The 26,064-nt window shown below is 36.4% G+C and overlaps 1 protein-coding gene and 2 pseudogenes across 1 annotated transcript; 2 read left to right on the forward strand and 1 right to left on the reverse strand.

The window, feature by feature from the left end:
- The first annotated feature begins 79 nt into the window (after nt 1-79).
- Nucleotides 80-6,518, forward strand: LOC109051838 (ion channel TACAN-like). The gene is made up of 12 exons (XM_042755280.1): nt 80-814; nt 1,119-1,237; nt 1,329-1,445; nt 1,684-1,743; nt 1,919-2,014; nt 2,225-2,314; nt 2,702-2,767; nt 3,034-3,095; nt 3,200-3,292; nt 3,384-3,448; nt 4,312-4,380; nt 6,097-6,518. The coding sequence occupies exons 1-12, from the start codon at nt 638-640 to the stop codon at nt 6,205-6,207; spliced, it is 1,125 nt and encodes a 374-aa protein (XP_042611214.1). The 5' UTR covers nt 80-637; the 3' UTR covers nt 6,208-6,518.
- Nucleotides 6,519-7,415: 897 nt separating this feature from the next.
- On the forward strand, nt 7,416-16,966 carry LOC109051839 (annotated as a pseudogene).
- A 572-nt stretch (nt 16,967-17,538) lies between these two features.
- Nucleotides 17,539-21,673, reverse strand: LOC122144400 (annotated as a pseudogene).
- Between the last annotated feature and the right edge of the window lie 4,391 nt (nt 21,674-26,064).

The raw sequence follows: 26,064 nt of genomic DNA on the forward strand, positions 1-26,064 counted from the left end.
TTTATTAACCATTGTTAATGTTAAAAAAAATTATTGTTAGTTAATGTTAATTCGCAATGCATTAACTAATGTTAACAAGCACAACTTTTGATTTTAATAATGCATTAGAAAGTGTTAACATTAACATTAACTAAGATTAATAAATGGTGTAGAAGTATTATTCATGCTTAGTTCATATTAATTAAAGTAGTTAACTAATGAACCTTATTGTAAAGTGTTACCCAAAATTGTTAATATATAGAGTTAATATATGCCACTAAAAAGAGCAGTTAATGTCATAAGACCAATAGTAAGACTATTCAGCATTTTATTCCACTTTACTGTATATGTTGCTTTAACACATATACTGTGTATGATAAGAATGTTGTAATTTTAATAAACCTTTTTAAAATTTCCTGCCAATACATTATTCCTATGACCTAATAAGAGGTTCTGTCTACAATTTTGACATTGACCCTGAACACTGGTTATTCAAAGTTGGTATATTCTCTCTGCCTCTCTATGGGCGTCTGTGGGAACGTAGCGGTCTTGTTTTGAAAGCGCTCATTGGTCAGATTGCAGGCAGGGGCGTCTCATTATGACGCGGGGTCCTTCTCTGATTGGCTACGCTTGTTGTGAAACTGTGTTCAGATGACCGATGTGGGTCAAAAAAGATAGCGAGGCGGTCCGACAACGGTGGAACAGAGCCGTTATTCTCTTCACTCTTATCTGGGATCACTACATACACTCTCTGGAAATGTTATTTAACCCGACTGGCTTGAAAGAATGTTTACAAGAATGGGACGATCTGGAAAAAGACTATCAACAAGTTCAGGTGTGGAGTCTTTCTTTCTCTAGTGCTAATCAGACAGCAGGGCATCTCTGAACTATGAGACCCTACTCTTCTATCTTTAAATGTTTTTATATACATCATAATTGTTTTATTTACAAATATTTCGAAGTATCGCTATGAATAGCTGGTTGGTTTCAGCTTTAATCACTAGCTGCTTAGCAATTTAATCCTAAACCGCCTTTTTTTTTACTTTAAATACACCAACAATATAAAAATTTCTCATGATATTGTTATATTCACGTCTTTGGCCAACTGCAAATTTCTAATGTCAATATTTGTTACACAGGAGACACATCGACTTTACAAACAAAAGCTGGAGGAGGTTTCGAAACTGCAGGACAGCTGTTCTTCTTCTATTGCACGGCAAAGGAAAAAGTTAAAGGATCTCAACGAATCCCTGCAGGAGTTAGTTATGAGTTATATATGCTTTGGTTAAAAATAAATGTTATTGATCTATATCTTGTATTCATTCATTCTTTTTTTTTTTTTTTTGTAGATGCAGAGCGGTAGCGAATTCAGAAGATGTAAATAAAGTAGATGAGATCCAAGATTCTATAAAGGAGAGATCAAACATCTTTTTTGAGATGGAGGCCTTCCTGCCAAAGAAAAATGAGTAATGCAAATATGAGAGATATTTAAAATACACATTAAAAGCATTTACAATTCAAAGCACTGTCATACAGCTCTGTATTTCTTAAAATATTGTAGTCTAAAGGTGTGGTATATATTTCAATAATAATTGATAGTGGTGTGTGGATTTGTAATTTAGCTTGTTCAAACACATACAATGATTCTGCAAGCACCCGATGATTACATGAAATACGCTGATGCTAACTCTGTTCTTGTTCCAGGTTATACCTCAGTCTTGTGCTTGGAAATGTTAACGTAACACTCCTTAACAAGCAGTCCAAGTAAGTTCTCTGAACAGTCCTGTTTGAATCAAACGTTCTGAAACATTCTAACACCACAATAGCCTAAACTTGTGATCATCATCTTTAAACAATGTGGTGTCATGAAATGCAGTCATGTTAATGAGTCATGAGTCAGGTGATTTGTCTGACTCTTTCCTGTTTCTCTATTGTACAGGTTTGCCTATAAAGATGAGTATGAGAAGTTCAAACTATACTTGACTGTGCTGCTCTTGTTGTTCTCATTCACCTGTCGGTTTCTGTTCAGCAACAGGTACATGTTTATTCCAACTAAATATGAAAAATTGAGGGTTAGCCTATTAGTGCTCTTGAGAGTGTATCTTGAAAGTGTAATTTTTTAATATCATGTAGCAACAGCCGTTTTTTAATCATTGATTATATGTAATTCTACATGTTTAACTAATACATGTGAAATAATCAAATGAGTGTATGCATTTGTATTTGCCCCCTTGTGTTCTGATAGGGTTGTCGATGCACTTTTCAACTTCCTGTTGGTGTGGTATTATTGTACATTGACGATAAGAGAGAGCATCCTCATTAATAACGGCTCCAAGTAAGAATAATCATATCATTATACTCTTAAAAATAAAGGTTCTTTTAACTGTAATAAATGTAACATTGCCTTCTAATTAAGGATAAAGGTTGACTAAATAAATAAAGAAAGAAAGATTTTTTATTGGCATCTATGGTTCCATGAAGAGTCATAAAGATTCATGGAACCTTTCCACAGTCCTCGCACAAAAGGTTCTTTAGAGTAGAAAAAGTTCTTTAGACTATTAAAATGTTCTTTTATAAGAATTGTTAACTGGAAGGATTTTTGGGGAACTCAAAGTGATTCTTATATGGCATCACTGTGAAAACCGTAATACTCAGTTCTTGCCATGTATTAATGCAGTAATACAGGCTCTACTGTAAAGTTTGAATACTTGCCTTGTGTCAGGATCAAGGGCTGGTGGGTGTTTCAACACTATGTTTCAACATTTCTCTCTGGAGTAATGCTGACCTGGTAAGAACAACTTAACTCTTTAACACAGTGAGATATTACGGCATTAAATCTTTGAAACTTTGGCACTTTAATAAAGAGTATTTTAATATGTATTAGTTTAATCAGATTCATTTATTCTGATTTAATGCTTAAAATGAAATGTGTTCAAGTAGGATAGCACACTTTATAGTCATTTTTGAGGATCAGTAGAACAGAATAAGCGGGAAAAAGAGTGAGAGATAATGTATGAATATCAGATGTACGTCAACTGTTCATTTGTCTCACAGGCCTGATGGTGAACTCTACCAGATGTTCAGAGATCAGTTCCTGTCCTACTCCATGTATATAAGTGAGAACGGTTTCCTTACAGTATTAGCAACACTTTCAGTGTATTAATGATTTATTCATTGTCTTATTTAATTATTTATTTTTCTTGTTTTGTTCTCCATTCAGATTTTGTTCAGTTTCTCCAGTACTATTACCAGAGTGGCTGCTTATATAGACTTAGAGCTCTTGGAGAAAGACACAACATGGACCTCACAGTTGGTGGGTTGTGTGTTCTTTTCTCGTCTTTATTTTCTTATTCTATTGCAGATTTATCTGCTAACACATGTTTTCACATGTGCTTTATGATCAGAGGGGTTTCAGTCCTGGATGTGGAGGGGTCTGACCTTTCTCCTGCCTTTCCTTTTCTTGGGCCATGTAAGTTTAATACAGTGTTTGTTAATCTAGGGTTATTTTGCAATAAATTCAATCATCTTGCATGGGAAAAACAGCTCACGTTCTGTCTTATGGTTATGTAATCATCGTGGTAAAGACTTCTTCTGGTGGCACAGAGGGCAATATGTCAGTTTAAAGGTGTAACATAGTTAGAGATATAGGCGGAGGATGAACCAACTCCAGGGTAAGGCTAAAAGCAGCCAATTCTATTAACTACAAACATCATAAACCTGTCTATTTAGGCAAGAACCAGACATGGGTGTCATGTAGGCTAATAAAATATGTTTAATGAAACTGAATTAGCATTTAATGTGATTACAATTTAATTAAAACATTAGAAATTGATAATTTTAGAAAGTTTCTTTCCCACAGTCAATCAAACGGCATGTAAATTATGTACATAAATGACATTATCACTAACTTTGATCTATCGCACTCTCAAAAAAACAAAAGTTTGTTATAATCACTGAAACTGTCTACGCTGCGAAATGAATCCCTTACTTACATTGCACGTACATCTGCGCTTTGTTGTTTATGATAAGAGAATTCGTGAAATTAAAATATATTAAAGTGCACATAAACACACACAAAAGTATAAATTTGGACTTAAAAATGCCTAAAATGAAATACGGTGCAACATCAGCAAATCTTAATATAATGAATCCCTTACTTACATTGCACGTACATCTGCAGAGATGATGTAACCATTATATTTACCTGTACCTGAATGACAGTACCAGACAAAAGAAGAGTTTTTTTATTACTGACGTGAAATGTTGACAAGTTCTGATTTAATTCTATTGTTATTATGCTGTGGTTCTAACCATCTTTTTATGTATATACAGTTTTTCCAGCTTCATAATGGAATTACACTCTTCCAAATGGCCCAGCATCCAGAATGGAAAGAGTGGCAGGTCAGTTTTTTTTTCAAAATAGTTTGTTTACATCATGTGCTAACTAAGGCTGGGAAAATAAATTGATGCATTGCGAATCGAGAAATGATTCAGCATCGATTCTGAGATTTTCCAAAAGCATCGCGATTCCTCTGGAATCGATTCTAAGCTTGTACACAAACTTGAACCTAAAATAATCATTTGGAAAATTTGAAAAGGTTGAAGCGAATTACAAGGGTGTTCACAGTGGGCTGTATTTACATTAATCCCACGTCATAAAATCATTCTGAGCTGAGGTCAAATGAAAGTTACATGACTCGACCAAATGCACTAGCACTCTTTAGCACTCTTCTTCATAAGCATTTGAGTGTGTGGATAAAAACTAGATTAGAGCGCCATCTGCTGTTAAAGAGTTCATATGATGCTGCTAAAAAGAACATTATTTTGTGTATTTGGTGTAATAAAATGCGTTTATGTGGTTTAAGGTTAAAATAACACATTATTTTCCACATACTGTACATTATTGTTTCTCCTTTATGCCCCTGCCTTCTGAAAACACGTCGATTTTCACAAGTCTCATCTCTCATCGTGGCGAGGTGTGCTGTGATTGGCCAGCTATCCAGTGCGTTGTGATTGGCCGAATACCTCAAGCGTGTGATGGAAATGTTACGTCCCTTAACATATTGTGATGCCTTGTCCGGCCGGAGCGACGAGACATAAACATAAAACCCATTATAAACATGATATAAACATGATTTCTAGTCATGTCCTCTTTTGGAAGGCAAAACAAAGTAGTTTCGCTTTCTCAACGGAAGAGCGTCTTGAGTGAGCAGAGGCCGGAGGTCTAGAGTGAGCAGGCTTGAGAGTCAGCATCACACACTGTGGCCTTTAGTGAGCGAAGCCACGGCCTAGAGTGGGAGTGTCTGTTGGGCTTGCGGCAACCACATGTGACGACCCCGGGCTGGACTCTGCTTCGTCCACGGTGAAAGCTTTGGACCGGCGATCCACAGTGCAAAGTTGATGTATTTCCTCAGCGACCAGCACGGATCAGCCCCAGGCATGACGAAGCAGATATCGTCCTCTTTTGGAAGGCCAAACAAAGTAGTTTCGCTTTAACAGTGACACAGCGTCTATACGACATGGCGGCGGCAACAACAATACTACAACGAGAATAAAAGGTACATCTTCTTTCTTTGTGTGAACATCTGGGCGGCGTTATGCAAATCTTCCCACATACTGACGTAGATATGTGGGGGCATGTTAGAACGAGCCGTTTCAGGGGGGCGTGGATGAGTCTTAACTTTTATAAAGAATATCTCTTTGGATCTGAGACTTTAGTCTTTGCAACTTCACAGACCTTCTTTATTCACCAAGAGCTTGTAACACTCCAAAGAGAAAGGAAAATTTGAAATTTGCATCATATGACCCCTTTAAAAACTTGAGCTCAAAATCGATTCCAGAGGAATCGCGATGCATTCTAAAAAATCTCAGAATCGATCCCACGAATCGATTCTGCTGCTTCGATTTATCATACCAGCCCTAGTGCTAACTTAACCTTATTTATCAGAATCAGAAAGAGCTTTATTGCCAAGTATCCATACATTATATTTACTATAAGGTGTGTATATTGCTTTAATCCAAAAGCTTTAATTTATATACTTAATTTTATTTTTTTATAATTTTTTTTTTGTGGTTATGTTGAAATAATTTGTATTTACATTTTTTTCTTCTTCTTAGGTTCTCATGTGCGCCTCTACTTTCCTTGTGTTGTTCATGGGGAATTTCTTCACCACTCTTGGTGTTGTTTACCACAAATACATGGATCAGGACAGAGCCAAAGCTTTATAAATGACTGGCACAAAGGCACTGCTGAACTCTTTATTTAAGCAATTTATGTTTTATATGAATATATTTTTAAATGTCAGCGTGTTAATATTTTGTTGCTTAAATGTTTTCGAGAAATGTTTTTTCGGTTTGTGGTTAAACCTAGCTAAGTTACGATTTTTGTAAATGTGTCACCAAGTATAAAGGATAAAATGTCTTTTCCCTAAACCTAAAATATTTAATTTTTTCTTTTATTTTATTAAAGGACTAAGTGTCATGATGTTTTGCACACCATATGCCAAAGAAAGTCATGACATCAGAATATGATAACAGTATGTTGATGTTTTCTTTTTCCACATTTGTAAAACACCTCTGGCCTATATTTAAAGTTGATTAGAATGGGCAAGTTAATGATTGTTCAAGAGAACTCAAACAGAAGCTAGAAGACATTTATGGAAATCATTTGCTATCAGTGGCATTGTTCCACAATGTCAACACATGACTTTATCATCATAGGACCATGACACCTTCATGTGAGTAGAGGCAAGTGCAGTCAGCCAGATGCTAGGAAAAACTGAATGACTTTTTCAATATTTTCAAGACTTGATTGAGGAAGCCCTGTCAAACAGAAATGGGAAATGGAAACATCCCTCAAGTGCTTTCAGCAGAACGTTCGGTACAAGGTTTTTAATATTGTAAAGATCCACTTGCATTTTTAAACCAAAATGTCCAGTAAAGAATTCACCTAATTGAGAATAACATTTTTTTTTTTATTCTCTTATTATTTTTATTTGAATTAAACTGTCATAGCACTGCCAAATAACTCTCACAGACAGGTCAGTTCTAAGTGGGGAAAAGTTGCTGCAGTGGACAAATCCGTCAGAATAATATATATATATATATATATATATATATATATATAGATATATATATATATATATATATATATATATATATATATATATATATATATATATATATATATATATATATATATATTCGAAGAGCAGGTTAACGCTTTCTAAACATTACAACAAAGTAAAAAGTAGCATGTGATCAAAGGTAAATTATGCCTGCTCTAAGTGGGTCTTACCACACGGGAGGGATTTTTGAACTTGTGACTGGCAACCCGGCGTTTCAATGTGACGTAAGATCGTGCTGTGAGCTTTGCTCCAGCTAACCGGAGGTGGGTGTGCTTTTAGTGTGTGTACTGTTGTGAAACTTGAATTATAATAGTATCCTTTCCTGTTAGTGTATTGTCAGTCCCTTTGTGAAGTCATAAACAAAAAGTAAATAGTATGTTTGCCCTTACAAAAATACTATGGCGATGGTAACATAGTACAGTGGTGGTAGTAGTATGAGATGGTACACAATGTAACTTTGCTACGCGATATTAACATATTCATGTATCATGTACGTCAAAGTATTTAAACAAAGCCATGTTACATGTCCAAAAACACGTCAGTACAACAGTCCTTCTGCTTTTTAAGAGATAAGGGCTGTTTTATAACACGTCATAGCTCTGGCGATATTGTCTATGTAAGAAACCGAGGTGGTGAAAAATTACATTATTTAGAAATTGACGAAAGTCCTTCAAAAGAAACTTGTCATCATTATGTAATTACATTGAGTCTTCAAAAGAGGGCACAAACAGGACAAAAAGTCACCAATTCTATTGTTTTTCGACGTCAACTCCATGGCCACAAAACTGCAAGTTAAAATGTAAAAAAAAAAGAAAAAAAAAGGGTTTTAATCTATACTATCTATCGATACTGTCTATCTATAGCATTTATCATAATAATATGTTTTTTTTACATTTTAAATACGGTTCATAAATTGTATGTAAATATAAATTGTCTGTGTGTGTGTTTCAGAGTTACTTAAACAATTGTAGACTAATACTAAGTGATGAAAACAATCTGTTTTTTCAGACATATCTGCTCACTGAATTATGTGAAAATGGAGGACGGTGAATCTCAGCTGCTCTCCGATGAGGGTCAGACTCCGGAGCCTCTCCTTGGCTCTCTGGACATCTTCATCTTCTCTCTAATCGCAGGACTGCTTATCTACTGGTTCTTGTTCCGAAAAAAAACAGAGCCTGTTCTGGATTTCAAGACATTCCCTGCAGTGTAAGTGCCTCATTTTAACTCCCCTTCCCCCTTCATTTGTCCTCAAGAGAGAAATATTACACCCACACAAATTTTTCTGCACAACTGAAATGTTGATCAGAGCCATTAAAGAAGAGTCTTGTGAAACACAAGCACAGTATATATGTGTTGCATTCACAAAAGTGAATGAATGAATGATTGAATGAGGCATTTATATAGCACTGTATTGTGTATTGCTGTAGACCCAAAGCACTTTACAATCATATGGGGGACCTCTCCTCAACCTCCAGTGTAAATCCAAATAATAAAGGTTTTTTTTTTATTGGACGGCCTGTTTATAATTTTTCTCCCCATAGACCTTTGGCCTTGTTCGAACAAAGCATCGTTTCTGCACCATGGCTCGTTCCTAAAGCACTTTGTGGTTCAGTTGGTCATGGGCTCCAACATTGCAAAGTGTTGACATAATGGGACTGAGAGAACGTGCGTACGTTACATTCTGTCTCAGGATTATGGTCTGCAGCAGCTGAGACACAGTTCATATACACAGTGGTTATGTGTCATTGTGAATGCCAACAGCTACATCTTTGTCCATGAATTTTCATACATGTCAAGTTGGTAAAAGTTAATTTCCTGTTCGGTTTTCACAATTCTGAACAGACGCGTCAGTGACTTAGCTGGTGATATTAAACATTAAAGTGAGCTGTGTAAACAGAAGCATTGATTGAGGTTGAAAATGAGCACTGTTTGTTCAGATGGAGTCACGGGATGTTATTGTTCCTGAATGCTCCTCATAATCCTCGCTAGTCAGTTGTAGTGTTTTTGTGTTAATCTTGTGACCTATTCACCCTAGAAAACAATGAAAGGCCTGATGACTTTTAGTTCAAAAAATTTTTTTTAAAGAAATTAATACTTTTTATTAAGCAAGGATGCATTTAAATGAATAAAAAGTGACAGTAAAGACATAATTATCTTTATCTATTTCAAATAAAGGCTGTTCTTTCGAACTTTTTATTCATCAAAGTGTCATGCAATAAATTATCACAATTTCCACTAAAATATAAAGCACCAAAAACAACTTGATAATAATAATAAGAGATCAGCATGTTTAGAATGATTTCAGAAGGATCATGTGACACTGAAACTTGAGCTGGTGAAAAAGCTTTACATCACAGGAATAAATGACCATTTATTGATTAGGTTTTCTAACAAAAGCAATAACAGCAATAGTAAAGGAAATAATGTATAAGTTGAGAATTATTGTGTCAGGGAAGACCTGTTTTAGCGAGCAGGAAAGGATAACCTCTTCCAGTTCTCTCCGCTTCCTGTTTCACATTACTCACACAAAGGATCCCAGCCAGTCAAAGCCATCCTGCCAAAGTCTTGAACAACTCCACTAGTCTTTCTTTTTTTAGTTGTCTTAATCAAATGCATTTCTTATGTGGGGTCTTGTGAAATATTCAAAATTAAAAAGCTGAAATAATTGTCTGAAAAGCACCCCATTGAACAATGAAAAAAAACAGGTGTTATGTGTGACGTTTTCTATACCTTCCCATTCTAGAACCGAAAAGATGTTGTGGTGTTCTGATGGATCCCAAAAAGGACTGCAATCTGAGAATGTTTCCATTTGCTAACAGAGCATGGGCGACTGATGCCCATGAGCTAATGGCAAAAAGGCAGCTGCGGACATCAAGGAATAAATGACAAAATTAAAATGCAAACACTCACCTGATACATTTTTTGATTAGCTTCCTTGTTTTTATAAAAAAAGCTATTAAACAGCAATTAATCAAGAATTAGAACTTGAAATAATGTATAAGTTTAGAATTTAAAAAGTGTCAGCAGACCTGTGTCTGCATAGGGGGTTGGCAACCGTCTGTGGAAGAAGGGAAAAGGGAAGAGAAAAAGGATACCTCTTCCAGTTCTTCTCCGCATCCTGTTTCACATTACTCACAGAAGGACTCACAGCCAGTCCAAATGCCATGCCAAAGTCTTGGAGAACATCACAGACTAGGGTTTTAGGTCCCGCCGGGAAAGACGGATTGTTTTTTTTGAGAGTAATTTCTGTTTTTATGGATAAAATGCATTTTCTTATGTATGGGTGGGAGGCAAGTAATGACCATAGGTTAATCTTTTGTGGAGTAAATAATGCTACAGCTGCCAATTTAGGTGCAACCTAGGAAAGGAAACTCTCCAGTGTACCTCAAAAGTGAAAAAAATCTGTTCAAGTATTGTGTGGTAAATCTATATCCTTCACAGCCAGGCGAAAAGTATGACACTCTTGAAAACCACTACACAAATAAATGTAAATTTCTGACAATCAAAGATTATGTTACCTTCAAATGTTTTCAGTGGTGAGTTCTGCACTTCTCCCTGACTGTGTTTGAAGGAACTGTAAATATTGGCATCTAGCCAAACAAAGCTTCATTTCTCCTGCTGGGTGAGGAATTTAGTCGGTGGACTCCTTAAACCGGACAAGAAGGAACTGTATTATGCGAGGCATGAATGGCCCTCGCTAGCATGAAAGGCATGGGTGAAAATTTCACCCCATTGACACAATGAAAAAACTGTGGGATTTCTATACCTTCCCATTCAGGAACCGAACGTTGTGGTGTTCTATGGATCCCAAACAGGGACTGCTGAGGAATTTGCTAACAGGCTGGCGAAAGATGCCCATCGCTATGGCATGAAAGGCATGGCTGTGGACCCGGAGGAATATGACATGGTACTTTCACCATTATTGCTTCCTGTTGAATGCACACTATTAAAAATCTATTAATCAAGATCAGAACTTAATACTTTACAATCCTTTTGATTTTTGTCATTATAATCTCCCATTCGCAGTCCGAGCTGTCTAGACTAAAAGAGATTCCTAATTCCATGGCTGTGTTCTGCATGGCAACCTATGGAGAGGGAGACCCCACACGAGAATGCTCAGGAGTTCTATGATTGGATGCAAGGGACTGATGATGATCTAGAGGGGGTCAATTTTGCTGTGAGTAATAATCCAACATCAGATTAGTGCAGAAAGATAAATTTGTTTCTTTTTGTGAGTAATTTCTGTTGTGAGTAAATGGAGCTCAAGAGATTGCATGGGGCAACCTACAAAATTCTTGACCTTTTTATGGAGTGGTACCTATTTCCTGGGCAGTCAGTTAAGTTCTTAACAAGCCTGAGCCTGAGGCTGTTCCATAGTTAAGGGGCCCATGGAATCCTCATCAGTTCTCTCTCACCAAATGGAAACATCTGGCCTAGCCAAACAAAGCTAGAGCTCCATCCAGGTGGAACCTCTCTCTTAGTGGGACTCTCTCAGAAGGAACCCTATCACTAGATCTTCTGTATCTTTGATTCTAGAGACATAGGTGTCCAGACTCCTTAAGTTGGACCTGTATCCTGGAAGAAAGCCTTGTGGTTTCAGTCTGGAGTCCTCAGATTCTTTTATGTGGCTGTGGTGGGACAGCGTGATAAAACATGTGGGTTGGAAACATCACTGCTATGGCGTCTCAGTGTTATATGACTAGATAGGCAGAGGAGGATAAAAGGAGCAAAGATCTTGCAGACAAATGCATAATTCATTTGCATTTTAGTCCAATGCATTGAAGTCAATTTTAATCATAAATGTTTTTTGTTCTCCAAAAGTCATTATTTTAATTTAATTTCCATTTCAGTTTGCCAAAGCTTTGAAGTAAATGGACCATTTTGGAATAAAAAGTTCTTTTTCTAGGCATTTTCTAGATTTTTTTCCCTCAATAAAATGTGTAGTTTTTTGTATCTCAGTTTCACAGAATGATTTTTTTTAAGAGGAAAGGAAGATTTGAATGTAAAACCTTATAGTAGATTAAACACACATTTCAAAAGTTCAAGAGAATTTGAATGTTTTAGTCGATATTAAGCCTTTAAGGTATTGTATGTGTTGATTTTCTCCATTCTGTGTCTTATTAACTACTTGCAGAAACTGAATGATTAATTTTTGTGCTCATTTTCTTAGGTATTTGGTTTAGGAAATAAAACATATGAGCATTTCAATGCCACAGGCAAGTACACGGACAAGAGGCTTGCTGAACTTGGGGGAAAAAGGGTCTTTGACCTGGGCCTCGGGGATGACGACAGCAAGTGAGTAAATAAAACCTTCAGATTGGAACAGAAAAAATGGATGAAACATTGCCTGTCCTGATTATTTAATCTTAAATCATTTTGTAGCTTGGAGGAGGATTTTATCTCTTGGAAGGAGCAGTTTTGGCCTGCGGTATGTGAGAGTTTCTTTGGAGTGGAGGCAACGGGAGAAGACAGCAGGTATTATTTTTATTTTTATTTTTATTCTCCATGTGCTTGTCTTGTGATTTAATCACACTTTTTACAATTTCTTGTATTGGTAGGTAACAAATTTTCAAATTTAAAAGAGCAGAGCTGTGTCAGATTGTCTAATTCAAAACGTGATGTTTATCTGATTGGTATTTTGTGGCCACACAACACATGCAGTATCTCATCTCCATATTAGAGGAACCAAATCCATTTATCATGTTCTTCCATAACTAAAACCCTCTCCTGTCCTGCTTTGAAGAGGTTTTTACATCTTTATAAACATCATAGGTTGTTTTGAAGGCTTTAAATGCTGGCTTGGATGAGATCTCCAAATTCTTTTTGTGTTCTTTCAGCATTCGGCAGTTTGAACTGGTAGTTCACAATGACATCAATATGAATCAAGTTTACACCGGAGAGATGGGGCGGCTCAAAAGCTTTCAGACACAGAAACCGTGAGTTCATCCCTTTCAACTAAGTGATTATATGACACTGATCGGCATTTTAAAAGATCGCTCCTGAGCTGAGAATAAATTTGAGGCTTCTATCATTAAGAAGCAAGTTAAATGACCTTCAATTTCAGTTATTTAGTTGTGAATTACTTTTTCTTTTAGGATTAGCTAGAGTCTGATGTTTTAAATGATATACTGAAATGTTATACTAAAGCGTTTGATCTAATTGCATTGTTATTCATTTGATTTTGTGTAGACCGTTTGATTCAAAGAATCCTTTTCCTTGCACCTGTCTTTGTTAACCGTAAGCTGAACAAAGGAGGAAACCGGCACTTGATGCACATCGAGTTAGATATCATGGATTCTAAAATCAGGTACGCGTAACACTTAACTTGTTGGGTGGATCTCATGAAAACATTTTCAGGTCACATTTTACCCTAACAACAACAGGGAAAAAAAAATGTAGAAAGAAAATTAAACTTGGTTTCATTTTTTTTATTTAAAAATTATATTGTATTTCATAATATAAATACAATTTTATTATATACAAATAAATTTATTCTACTTTATATTAAATATAATTTCTCTTTCCTTCTTTTGTTTTTAGGGTGTAATATAGTCCATGTTCTTGATAGTTTTAATTCAGTTTTTAGTTCATGACAATTGAGTTATATTGTTACTTAAAAAAAAAAAAAAAAAAAAAAATATATATATATATATATATATATATATATATATATATATATAAATAAAATAAGTATATATTCATGCAGTGTCCAGTTTTTTTTAATATCCACATATTAATCAGTTGATTACCAAACTTGGCAGATATGATGCTGGAGACCATGTTGCTGTTTACCCCATAAATGATGCAGTGGTGGTCAGTAGAATAGGAGAGAGACTTGGAGTAGATCTTGATACTGCAATCTCACTCAAAAATCTGGATGGTATGTTCTAATATCTGAAATTCATATTGTGTAATTAAACATATCAGAATATGTTTTTATTCATATTATAACATGCTATGGTTGCTAATGGTGTTTCAATTCTGCAGAGGAATGCAATAAAAAGCATCCGTTCCCCTGTCCAACCACATACCGCACAGCACTGAGCCATTACCTTGATATCAACAACAAACCACGCAAAAACGTGCTGTATGACCTGGCACAGTACGCTTCTGATCCTCAAGAACAAGAGAACATGCGCAAGATGGCGTCAGCTTCACCTGAAGGAAAGGTTAGGATCACATCATAATCACTGATGTAATCCTAGTCTACAGTAAAACTTGAATATTTTTATTCACCACCTGATTGGTCCTTTAAGGCTTTGTATCAGAGTTGGGTTTTGGATTCTGAGAGGAACATATTGGCTATTTTAGAGGATCTACCTTCCCTGAACCCTCCTATAGACCACCTGTGTGAGCTCCTCCCTCGACTTCAGGCTCGATACTATTCCATCGCCTCCTCCAGCAAGGTAAAACACTGCAGTTCTTGATATTATACCTTGAATTAAAAACTTTTGAGGTTGACACAGACTTTGTTCGCCCTCATGTCAGGTCCATCCAAACTCTATCCACATCTGTGCTGTGGTGATCGAGTACACCACCGAGACAGGAAGAGTCTACAAGGGTGTGGCCACTAATTGGCTTAAGAACAAAGAAGTGACCGAGAACGGCCACAAGCACACCGTTCCCATGTATGTTAGGAGATCCCAATTCCGCCTGCCGTTCAAACCCAGTAATCCTGTAATCATGATTGGGCCTGGCACTGGCATCGCCCCCTTCATGGGCTTCATCCAGGAGAGAGCATGGCAGAAGGAACAAGGTGAAGCTCGAAACTTGCTTTGACACAACTTGTGAGTAATAATATAGCGAAGGTATCTCACTCAGATTTTTGCAGGGAAGGATGTTGGTGAGACGATACTTTACTTTGGTTGTCGCCATAAGAATGAGGACTTCCTGTACCAGCAGGAACTGGAGGAGTTTGAGAGGGTGGGTGTGCTGACACAGCTTAACATTGCCTTTTCCAGAGACCAGGAGCGCAAGGTGAGTGACTTAGGGATGCACTGAAATTAAAACTCTGGCCAGTAACTAAATTATTTTCATGTTATGGCTGCAAATTAATGATATTAAAATTACATATTATATATGCAAAAAAACCTATATTTGTTTATATTGTATAATGGATATTCATTTTGAGACGTGCTTAATGTTATGTTTAACAGTGTTATTAAATTAGTAGTGTTTTAAAAAGTTAACTTGAGGACTGTGACAGAAGACAGCAAATCTAATACAAATAAAAAAAAATAGGAATTACACTTTTCAAAAATCCATATATGCTTTTATATAATGGCTGCTGAAAATTAGGAGTAAATTACTTTTTAAAACATATTACAATCATATTTCACAATATTACAGTTTTTGCTGTAAATTAATAATTAATTAATTGGGATCTAATTAAAAATCTTACCATATTGGAAAACTATATATATTTTTTTTTAATCCAAATTTAAAAATGCATATTATTATAATTATAATTATTATTATATTAAGATGCATAATATTACTATTATTTTTTCCCACTTATTCATCTTAAACAAACCAATATGACTGGTCTCCAGCATTATCATAATAGACTAATAGTTTTCACAATATTAAAGAGTTCCATTTTTAAGAGTAATTCTGTGGACTGTGCTGTTTTTACAGATCTATGTGCAACATCTTCTGAAGAAAAACAAGGAGCAGTTGTGGAAGCTCATTCATTCAAATAATGCCCACATCTACGTTTGTGGGTAAGAACCAGAAGTTGCTTCTATCACAGATGAATAACATTCTTATGAATCCGCACTAATAGTTAACTGGCAGGATTTCAGTAGAACAATAAACAGCCTGAAATAATTATAGTGCTTCCCTATAATTATATGATTTTGCTTGCATAAAGTGGTCAATACTGCCATTCACCAGTATCATATTGTATCTTTAAAAACCACAGCATCTCTTTCCAGCAGCATTTTTGCTTGCATATGTAATGAGAATATGTGTCCTTGCAGAGATGCACGTAACATGGCTCGGGACGTGCACACGGCCTTCTATGAGATTGCAGAGGAGGTGGGCGGCCTGACGCACACTCAAGCTGTGGACTATTTCAAGAAGCTGATGACCAAGGGCCGTTACTCACAGGATGTTTGGAGCTAAGCTAACTGATAAACCTATGTTTGCCCCTTTACCTCAAACCATCATTTCTCCAAATGCTAGAGCTAAAACATTAATCAAGAATGTGTCTGGACTGATTTATAGTTTATATAATAGAATTCTGATGAAAGATACCGCACTCCCACATTACACAAACGCACGGTTAAACATTCTTCCTTTAGATGAGTTTATGATATTCAACCTACTGCAACAGGAAACTGATATGACTGAATTTGTATTGGATGTTCATGTACTGTATATGCAAATGTAGGTCAAAGATGCAAAATTCTTCTTTTTTGAGCGAGGCCTTATAAAGAATATTCATATAAATTTTGTCACTCTTTCTATTGTTTTATCTCTTTGTGAAAAAACTGCAAGTATCATTTTGTGACGTACTGTAAAACACTAGATTTTGTTTTTGTGACACTGTATCAAAACAGGAAATTAACATTTTAGGTCAGTTGTGTTTTTTTGATCATGTGATGTTTGTTCATTCCTTATTTCTTGCTGTTTCAAGATGTTCTGCCACTCTTTTTGTACATTATTTCACACTAATGTTAAGTAGCAGCTGAATGAGTAATTATGCAATCAACATGACTCCCATCAATGAGTGAAGTGTTACATTCTGTTAGTCAGTTTTTTTTAAAGGTTTAGCAAACTGGTCAGGTGTTACTGGTCATAGGAATATATTAAATATACGTATTTTCCTAACATTTTAACAGGTGCATTTATTAAAAGAAAAGTAAGGTCTTAATTTTTTTTTAAGGATTTTCTTGATTGGTATGTCTTTTTCCACTGATTTCTACTTATGATTATAGAATTGACTCCTCAATTCATCCCCCTAGTGAGCCAAAGCTGCAATTGCATCAAAATGCTCAGCATTGTGGTTTTAAAATGAGACAAGCTTGCATTTGTTAAATTTTAAAACTTAATGCATTAATATTGCTTGGACATCATTGTGATGTCAGATGATTTGTGCAATTATGATCTTAGTCATACAATGTTTGACAAATAAAGAATTTGCACAAACACTGTCTGGCCTCAAAATGTGATGTTTAAAAAAATACTGCAGTATATAAAATGGCTAAAGAATTTATTAAAACAAAAATGTTTTACTCAATTCAGTTTTTAATTTAAGGTACAAAATGTTATGTAGCAAAACAGCAACTGTATAAAATTAAAAACAAGTTAAACATCATCCAGGTTGCAAAATTGCACATCTGGAACAGTTTGAATTCTAGGAACAAGACTTAAGGTATCAGAAGAAAGAGAACACAACAAAAAAACCTGCAGATAAGGCATCAAATCTCTAGGATGACAAAGGCACAGAGGCTCCAGGAGGAGTTGTGGGAAAGACAGGCACTCCAGACTTTGGCTGTGAGATCGGAGGTGTAAATGGCACTCCTGGCTGAGGTAGTTTAGTGAAGGGCTGTCCTGTCAGGTTAACTGGAGGCCTGAACTGATGCTGAGCGTATGGGGACATGGGCATCCACGGGCTGCCGGTGTGATGGCTGTGCCCATGATGATGTCCATGGCTATGGCTATGACTATGACCGTAATTGTGACCAATGCCCACTCCAGCGTAAGGCGATGTAAATGTGTATTGCTGTTGAGGATACAGTGAAACCGGCCAACCATCAAATGTGTTAGGAAGGCGTCCTGTAACTTGACCATTGACAGCATTCACTGGAGCGTAGGCCTGGAAAGGGTACGAACCTGGTGGAGCGTCTCTGGAATTACAGATATTTTTAAAGGCAGAAAATACACTGAGAAAAATCAAAACATGTATTGGTTTTAGGGATAGTCCACCCAAAAATGACAATTCTATCATCATTTACTCACCCTCATGTCTTTTTTTTTTTTTTAAACTGTGTGACTTTTCTTCTGAGAAACATAAAAGAAGATTTTTCTGAAGAAGAATGTTGGGAACCAAACTGTTTTTTGGTTCCCATTGACTCCCATTTCAATTTTTGGTCCAACTTAAGGCAACAGGAATCAAATCTGTTTGATTACCAACATTATTCAAAGTTTTTGGGTGTACTATTTTTTTTAAAGACCTGCATAAATAAAATCAATAACCTCCATATAGAACCAACTGACACAATCTCAAAATAAATGTTTCTCAAATTCTTTTAAACAGTCTCTGTTAAACAGGCTTTCATTAATTAAACAGCTTTGCCACAAATATCAACAAATACATAATGCTAAATTGATACCAGTAATAACCAATAAAAAAAAGCCTGAAATGCATCATCCAGCTGCTCAAGATGAGGAAGATAAATTATGCATTCTTAACCTTTTTCATATTGCAATATGAACACCATAAAGTGAACAATACGGCGACCACTTGTCATTGTGGCATTGATTACTCATGTGAGGTCAAGTGGCTTTTTGCGCTCTACGGTCGATGCAGGGATAAATTGGACACCAGGTATGTGCTTTAGCAAGCGAAAAGGGAACTTCTTCTCCAAGACAGAAGCTCTAGATTCTGACATCTCTAACAATGAAAACCACCCCATTACATCTAAAAGTACTAAGTTAACGAATAGATTAAAAATACACTATACACTGATTAAACTACATCATAGGATTGTCAACTTCAAAATCAAGGTCTGTAGTATGAAAGAAAAAAAAAACTGAAGTATTCTATACATTTAAGAATAAGGATACGTACAATTCCAGTAACAATGGCCAGGACGTTGCAAAGGAAGACAGTTGTTTGGAAAGAAGGTTGGCTTACAGGCTTATAATTATTAGAATTATCCAGGGAGAGATGCAGTAGGCACACTGACACCCATATATACGCCTTCCGCATAACAGAATTGATGGTCATCATTCCCAGGACAGACAGAGCTACTGGGACGAGCCCGTTTACTGAGCTCCTATTGGATGGGGAGAAGAGCAGTGATTCCAGCAGCACATGAAGGAAGTCCACTGATGGACGACAGCAGCAGTGACCGGAAGAGAATCTGACCGTTCCGATCCCTCGCTCCAGCCCACTACAGTGAAGCACCCATCAGGACGGCACTTAGGAACAAAAGCATATTCTTGTGGTAGAGGAAATAGGGGAAGAGTTGTTGTAGACTGTGAAGAGAGGGACCAAAATTAAAGGGGTCCTATTACGGTTTTTCACACTTGTTTTCAACTTTAGAAAGTCTGTAATGTGGCTGTGCTGTTTTGAGCATAAAAAAGTTCTGCAAAGTAACAAAGCTCAAAGTCCAATTCAAAAAGGAGATATTTATTTAACAAAATCACTTTCAAACAAACTACGAACGGACACTCGGTTCACACACTCTCCCCAAAACGCCGGATCCATGGTGGACGAAACGCCTATCCGATACAACAAAATGTATGTATATACAGCGAAGCGCTGTCTCCGTGTGGACAGGCAGTTCTTTTGACAAGGGTTTGCTTGACTGTTGTTTCCAAACAAGGTCTGTTTCTCAAACACACCCCGATCTCTTCCAGCTAATCCCACCTTGATTGGCTAAAAATACATGAAAACAGAGGCGGGGGCTCTCTCGGTCTCGTGAAGCCAACAATGAAGTGTCTTAAATTGTAATTCGTCTCAGCTGGCCACTAGAGGCTATGTGGCTGCTGGGGCAAAAGGGAGTCAGTCCCATAGACTCCCCATGTTTAAATGACCAACTTTACTATGGAGACAGATAAGTCGGGTCAAATATAATTCACAGCAAAAAACATGATTCACACATGCATAGACAATTTCACATGGGGGGGGGGCATGAAACCTAATTTCACGTACACACACAAAAAAAATTCACGTGCGTGAAAAAAATATATATATTCACAAAAAGCAATTCACATGCGCAAAATAAATTATATATATCATAAAATACATTTCACAAAATGCAAAACACAATTCGTGAGATATACAACTGTGCCCCCCCAGCAAAAACCTTTGAATGTTTAAAAGGTACGAGTGTCTGAATGTACAAATCGTCATTTACTATGAATCCACGTGTCGGATTTGTGTGTGTGTTTTTTGGAGACTTCCTGGCAGAGCTCTCTCTCCAGCGTCACGGGGTCTGGTCGTAGCTCTTAGCCAATCAGATGCGAGCTTAACATTCAACCAATCATATCATAAGCTACCCACCGAGAGTGCATTCAGTAAGCTCGCAGGCAATCGGGAGAGTACGTCAAGAGAGAAGCCCATAGAAGCCCTGGCGTTACATTTTAAAAAATACTATACAAAATAATTAATCAGAATACTCTCTTTGCTACACACTGCTTAACACACATACAAGCCAAAGAACTCCCCGCTCAAGCTCCGCGTCTCTGCAAGATTAACGATGGCAGTTTTGCATGCACACGCTACTAGAAGATTTACATCTGTCAGACGAGGTTTGCTGACGTCATCAAGTGCTTAGTTGAGTCCTGCGCGTCAGAAACGAAGGTTCTAAAAAATTGGCTAAAAATGTGCTTCACTTGTCTCAATTGAGTTCCCATTGGGTCCTGTGTCCATTTTCTTTTACTGTCTATGGGATTATTGATGTAAGGGCTTAATTTCCGTTCTCAATTAATCCATATGTGCGCAAAAAGGTGCGCGAGAATCGTGCTCCTTGAATGCACTGCAGCTCATGTGGCTTATGAATATTATGGTGAATGGTAAGCTCGCCTCTGATTGGCTAAAGAGTACGACAGACCCACGAGGATAGTGGGAAGATGAAGAGAGCGCTGCCAGGAAAGTCCTCAAAAACACACACACACACAAATCCGAGTGGATTCGTAGTAAATGACGATTTGTACATTCAGACACTCCGTACATTTTAGAACATTCAAAGGTTTTTGTTGCACACGTTTGTCATATCTACGAATTGTGGGTTTTGCATTTGTGAAATGTATGTTTATGAATATATATTTTTTATTTTGGGCGCCATGTGAATTGCTTTTTTGTGACGATATATATTTTTTTTTCAGCACGCACGTGAATTTTTTTTGTGTGTACATTGAATTAGGTTTCATGCATGTAAAATTGTCTACACATGTGTGAATCGTGTTTTTTTTGCGTGAATTATATTTGAGACTATATCTGTCTCTCATTACTTTCCAGCAGAAAAAAATGTTTACAGCCTGGTTCAAAAAATTGTTTTGGTCTATATAGCTATATTGCCCTTCATGGACAACTGTGAGAGGGGTGATATTTTTTTTTGTTATAACTCATCCGGTTAAAATTCTGCATAATTAAGGGCGGGGCCACTTGAGTGACAGGTATGCTACATTGCACACTGGTGACACGAGCCGTCAAAGCTAAGGTTGGTGTGGTTTTCAGGAACCAGCTCACCACCTCTTTTTGCCCCGATTTTCGATTACCGGGAGTGAGGCCCGGCGATGATGTTTTTTTTCTCTTTGCCGCCAGATGGCAAATGGCCGCCTCCACCCACTTTGAGCTTCAAAAGCGCTCTCGGACAGCTGAACGGTGACATCACGGACACGATGTCGCAGACCCTGGTCTCAATGGCCTACTTATACTACGCCCTTAAAGTATGTACTTCTTTTGGTGAAGAAAAAGTACACACCTTTGAGTGTGTAGTAGAAGAGTAGGCAAGCTTTGGGACATGGACCCTGTCACTGAAAATGTGGCGCCTGTCAGTCATCTTGTTACAGTTTAAACATCCTCCACATTTTCGTTTTTATTTAACTTCCTACCGTACTGGAGAGAAAAGATAGTATCTCGTTGATCTGTCGGTCACGGGTCTTTCATGCGGAGAACTCTGCTCATGTTTTCTGCATAATGATGCATTTAAAAGCTTAAACCAACCAAATGGATGGTTTATAATAAGTTTCAACTTGCTCTTGCAGATGACAAATATAACATGGATAACAATAAATAAATATTTTTTTACTTAGTGGTTAATTGTTTTGACTTATTAGTAAACTCAAACCCCTTTTTGTTAACCTCTCTACCTAACCGTCGATTCACGTGCATCCGCCACATTTTGTAAGTTTTTTCTAAAGCGTTTATATCATGGAGTTTCGGTAGTTCTGCCCAACCCCCCCTCATCCCTAGGCCAAAGCGCAATGGATTGTGGGCAATTTTTTTAGCCATTGTAGTGTGCATGGATCCACACTTCAAAAATCGACCTGAAAAGACCATCCGGGGACTTTTGGTATACTCTTTTCAACATACTATGCTTTGGGCAGTGCCGGCCCTACCTAATAAGTGATATAAGCGGCTGCATAGGGCCCCCGTGGCCACCAGGGGGCCCCATGTCAGGAGTTGGGCCAGCAATCACGGGTGTAAGGCCAGTGATGGGGGAGCAACAGCACGAGCTAAGCTGGAGCGTTTTTCTGAAGCTGTACTTTTTTGTTTTCCGTAGGAATGAATTTTAAAAATGTCTCGCTGGACACGTCAATGTAAAGCGAAACTAAAAACTGATGTTGCGTGCATATTCAAAGCGCAATTTCAATACCAGCAAGTTGAGAGCGGCTGCCTGGTCCCTGATGCATGCAAATTAGGCTGCGTACAAATATCTAGCTGTAATTAATGATGCAACACTATAATAGGATTTGTTATAAGTTATTATAAGTTATCCTTTTTAGTTTCATTATTTATTATTATTTTTTAACATTTTTGAGATAAATCTCAAAAGTTTCCTATGGTGTGACTGTCCTCAAGGATGTTTCAATAAATGACAACTTTTATAAAATTAAAAAGAAAAGCATACAATTTGTTAATTAATATACCTCAGACATAATTTTACTTTTAATTTAAAGTGTCTATTTTAAGTAATTGGCAATCATTTTTCATACATATATTCCTAAACAGCATATTGACTTGATACAATTTGTCACTGAAAAACGTTTGTCCTCACCGTGTGACACCATAATCCTGATTTTAAACTCCACAGACAACTTTAATTAGTTGCAGTGGTGCCATGAGTAGTTAAAATCAGTTTTTTACAAATGTCAATGTCAAGCCAGTTATGGTACTGTCCTATTGGCACGGCCCCACTCTTTTTAACAAGGTTCGTAGGGATTTGTTGAGTTTACATTCTCGGCGAGTGCCACATTCGCGGCTCTCCCCCGTGGTTTGTAGGGTTGGTAAACCACCATACTATAGCGACTTAGGAGCCCCCACCTTTTTAATAAAAATCATGCTTTAGGGTCCCCCAAAACACTAGGCCGGGCACTGGCTTTGGGACACACTTATTCCCATCTTACATACTTTTAGGATGGATAGGAACATGAACATTGAGAACCCATGGCATGTTTTTTATACAGTCTATGGGCAGGGTGAAAATCGCAAAGACTCTTTGTTTAAATAGCCCAATAAACTTTGGTTGTGGGGTCGGTACTGGAGAGACATTCCTCATTTCTAACACTTTTACTGGTCAAAAATCTTTCAACAATATGCTTTTAGTAACACATAAATACGTCATACTTTATGTATGTATGCATTTTATAATGATTATATTAAGACATTTTATAAACATCACTCTTGTGTAATTTAAGTATGTAGGCCTATGCAGTTATTTCGTTTTATTGTATTAGGCAGTTTATTCGTCACTGTTTGGGCATTTTGCACAGAAAAAAAAAATGTGATATGAATCACTCATACAGTAACTCAGTGATGGGAACAAATCTAAGTGGTGACTACTGCTTTGAAATCAGTTGGGACTGTCATAGCCTATTGTTTCTCTGTATGGACTTCCTTGCTACTAATGAATATGGGAAGATTGGCTAATTGCCCTTTATTGCTGTGTAATAAGCTAAAAAGGAATGCACCATCCTACTAAGGGCAAATGAGGATCTTGGAGTTATAGAGGAAGAGAATAACAACAGAGGGAGGATTAGACAGATACAGTGTTATTGCTAAAAATAAACATATTTCAAATGTTAAAAACTAAGAGAATAAATCTTGCTTTTATGGATTACAGCCAAACCAAAATATGGGGAAGGTGTTGTAGGTGCAAACCTCACCCTGCTCTTTTGTTCAGTAAAAGACAGTTATACAAAGTAACGAGGCATGATGCAAGTATGGGTGGAGCAACTTAAAACTGATGCCAAACCCAAAGCGGTTATTAGATTTTCATTGAAATGAAAACTCCTCCTGTTAAAAAGCAGCTCGACCTGTTAGTCAATCAAAACGGTGCCGATTTATAAAGAGGTAAAATGAAACAGTAGCCACAACAAAATAACTATGTAAAAAATATACCAATGTGTTTTTAAACTATCTTTTATTTCTCAAAAAAAAACATTTATTTTAATTTCACTTATTTTAAAAATATCTCTTAAAATAATCAAGCAATTTTCTCGGCAGTTCTCGGAGGCTCCAAATTTAACCCAATATGCTTCTAAGTGTGCATAAAATATAACGGTATATAGTGAAAAATAGGATTATTATAATGATTTATTTGATTTACAGTTAACTTTTAGCTTTGCTAGAGGGGAAGCGCACTACCTGTGCTTTGGAGGCTGGGTGTGTGTTGAAGTTTTGGGTTAAGGAGGGTGGTGCACATAACTCAGTCTTCACTGAAACGCTTCACAAGACAGTTAAACCTGAGCATCTTATAAGTTACTAAGAAACTTCTGGAAATGACACATTTTGGTAGGTGAGTTCCTGTTATTCTCGGGGAAAGCAGTGCTGCGGCTGTCAACAGAGAGACACATTTTGTGTGAGAGAAGAATATATCCATGGGGAGTCGGTGGCTGTACGATCATGATGTGAAGCAACATCAGGTTGTCTGTGCAAGTGTCCATAAAGGTATGTGGGTGTAAGATAAATGCATATTGTCAATGAATAAATAGATATTTAGTGTTCATTTTATGATTAAAATTTAGCCATGCACAAAAAAAAAAACTTTTGACTGTACAATTTTTACTTTTTTATCTATTGGTTTGGTAATGTTTTATGGACTGTTGCATGTTATTTATTTGATACTATTTGTTGTTAATTACAAGGGGATAGGTAGTACATTTTTTTCATTCAGTTATACATTAATTAATTAATAGAATTATACTGAATATAGAATTTTATTATATATTTAATTATATATACTGAAACTTAACTTTCAATTGTAAGTTATGTAAGAATGATAAACTAGTAAAATCACTGGTATCTTTTCAAATAATCAAAATACTGTCCCCTAATTTATAATAGCTTATATTTGGTATTCAGTATATACTACTCGCCTATTTGAAAGAAATGAACACCTTTTATTCAGCAAGGACCACTCAATGAATTAAAAGTGGACAGTAAATACATTTTATTATGTTACCAAATTTCTATTCTGTTTTCAAATAAAATGCTGCTCTTTTAAACTTTCTAATTTATTTATGACTCCTAAAAAATGTATCATGGATGTCCAACAAAATATTTCAACATTGATTAATAATGAGAAAGGCTACTTAAGCTACCAAACCAGAATCTTAGAATGATTTCTGAAGGAGGTAATGTGCACACTGGAGTAATGGCTGCTAAAAATAAAATATTTTTAAAAATATATCAAAAATATTTAAAATTTAAAGGATTTCTTACAAAATTACTGTGTTACTGTATTTTTGATCGAGCCCTGGTGAGCAGACAAAGACTTTTAAACATCATAAAAAAATGATTTAAAAAAAAAAAATTTAATAATAATTATTTATATATTGAAAACTGTATTAATTTAAAAAAAATTTAGCCTTATTTATATGCACCTTTTTAGAGTGATATTTTGAACTTTTGCAGCAAAAACGAAGAAAAATACTCGTTACATTTACTTTAACATTTATGCATTTTGCTAGCACCATGCTCTTACAGTTTGGAGCTAGAAAGGGAGGTTAATATACGCCTATTCTTTTAATATATTATCCTTTTTTCGGTAACACTTAT

Source organism: Cyprinus carpio, unplaced genomic scaffold (genome assembly GCF_018340385.1).
Source record: "Cyprinus carpio isolate SPL01 unplaced genomic scaffold, ASM1834038v1 S000006658, whole genome shotgun sequence".
Lineage (NCBI taxonomy): Eukaryota > Metazoa > Chordata > Actinopteri > Cypriniformes > Cyprinidae > Cyprinus > Cyprinus carpio.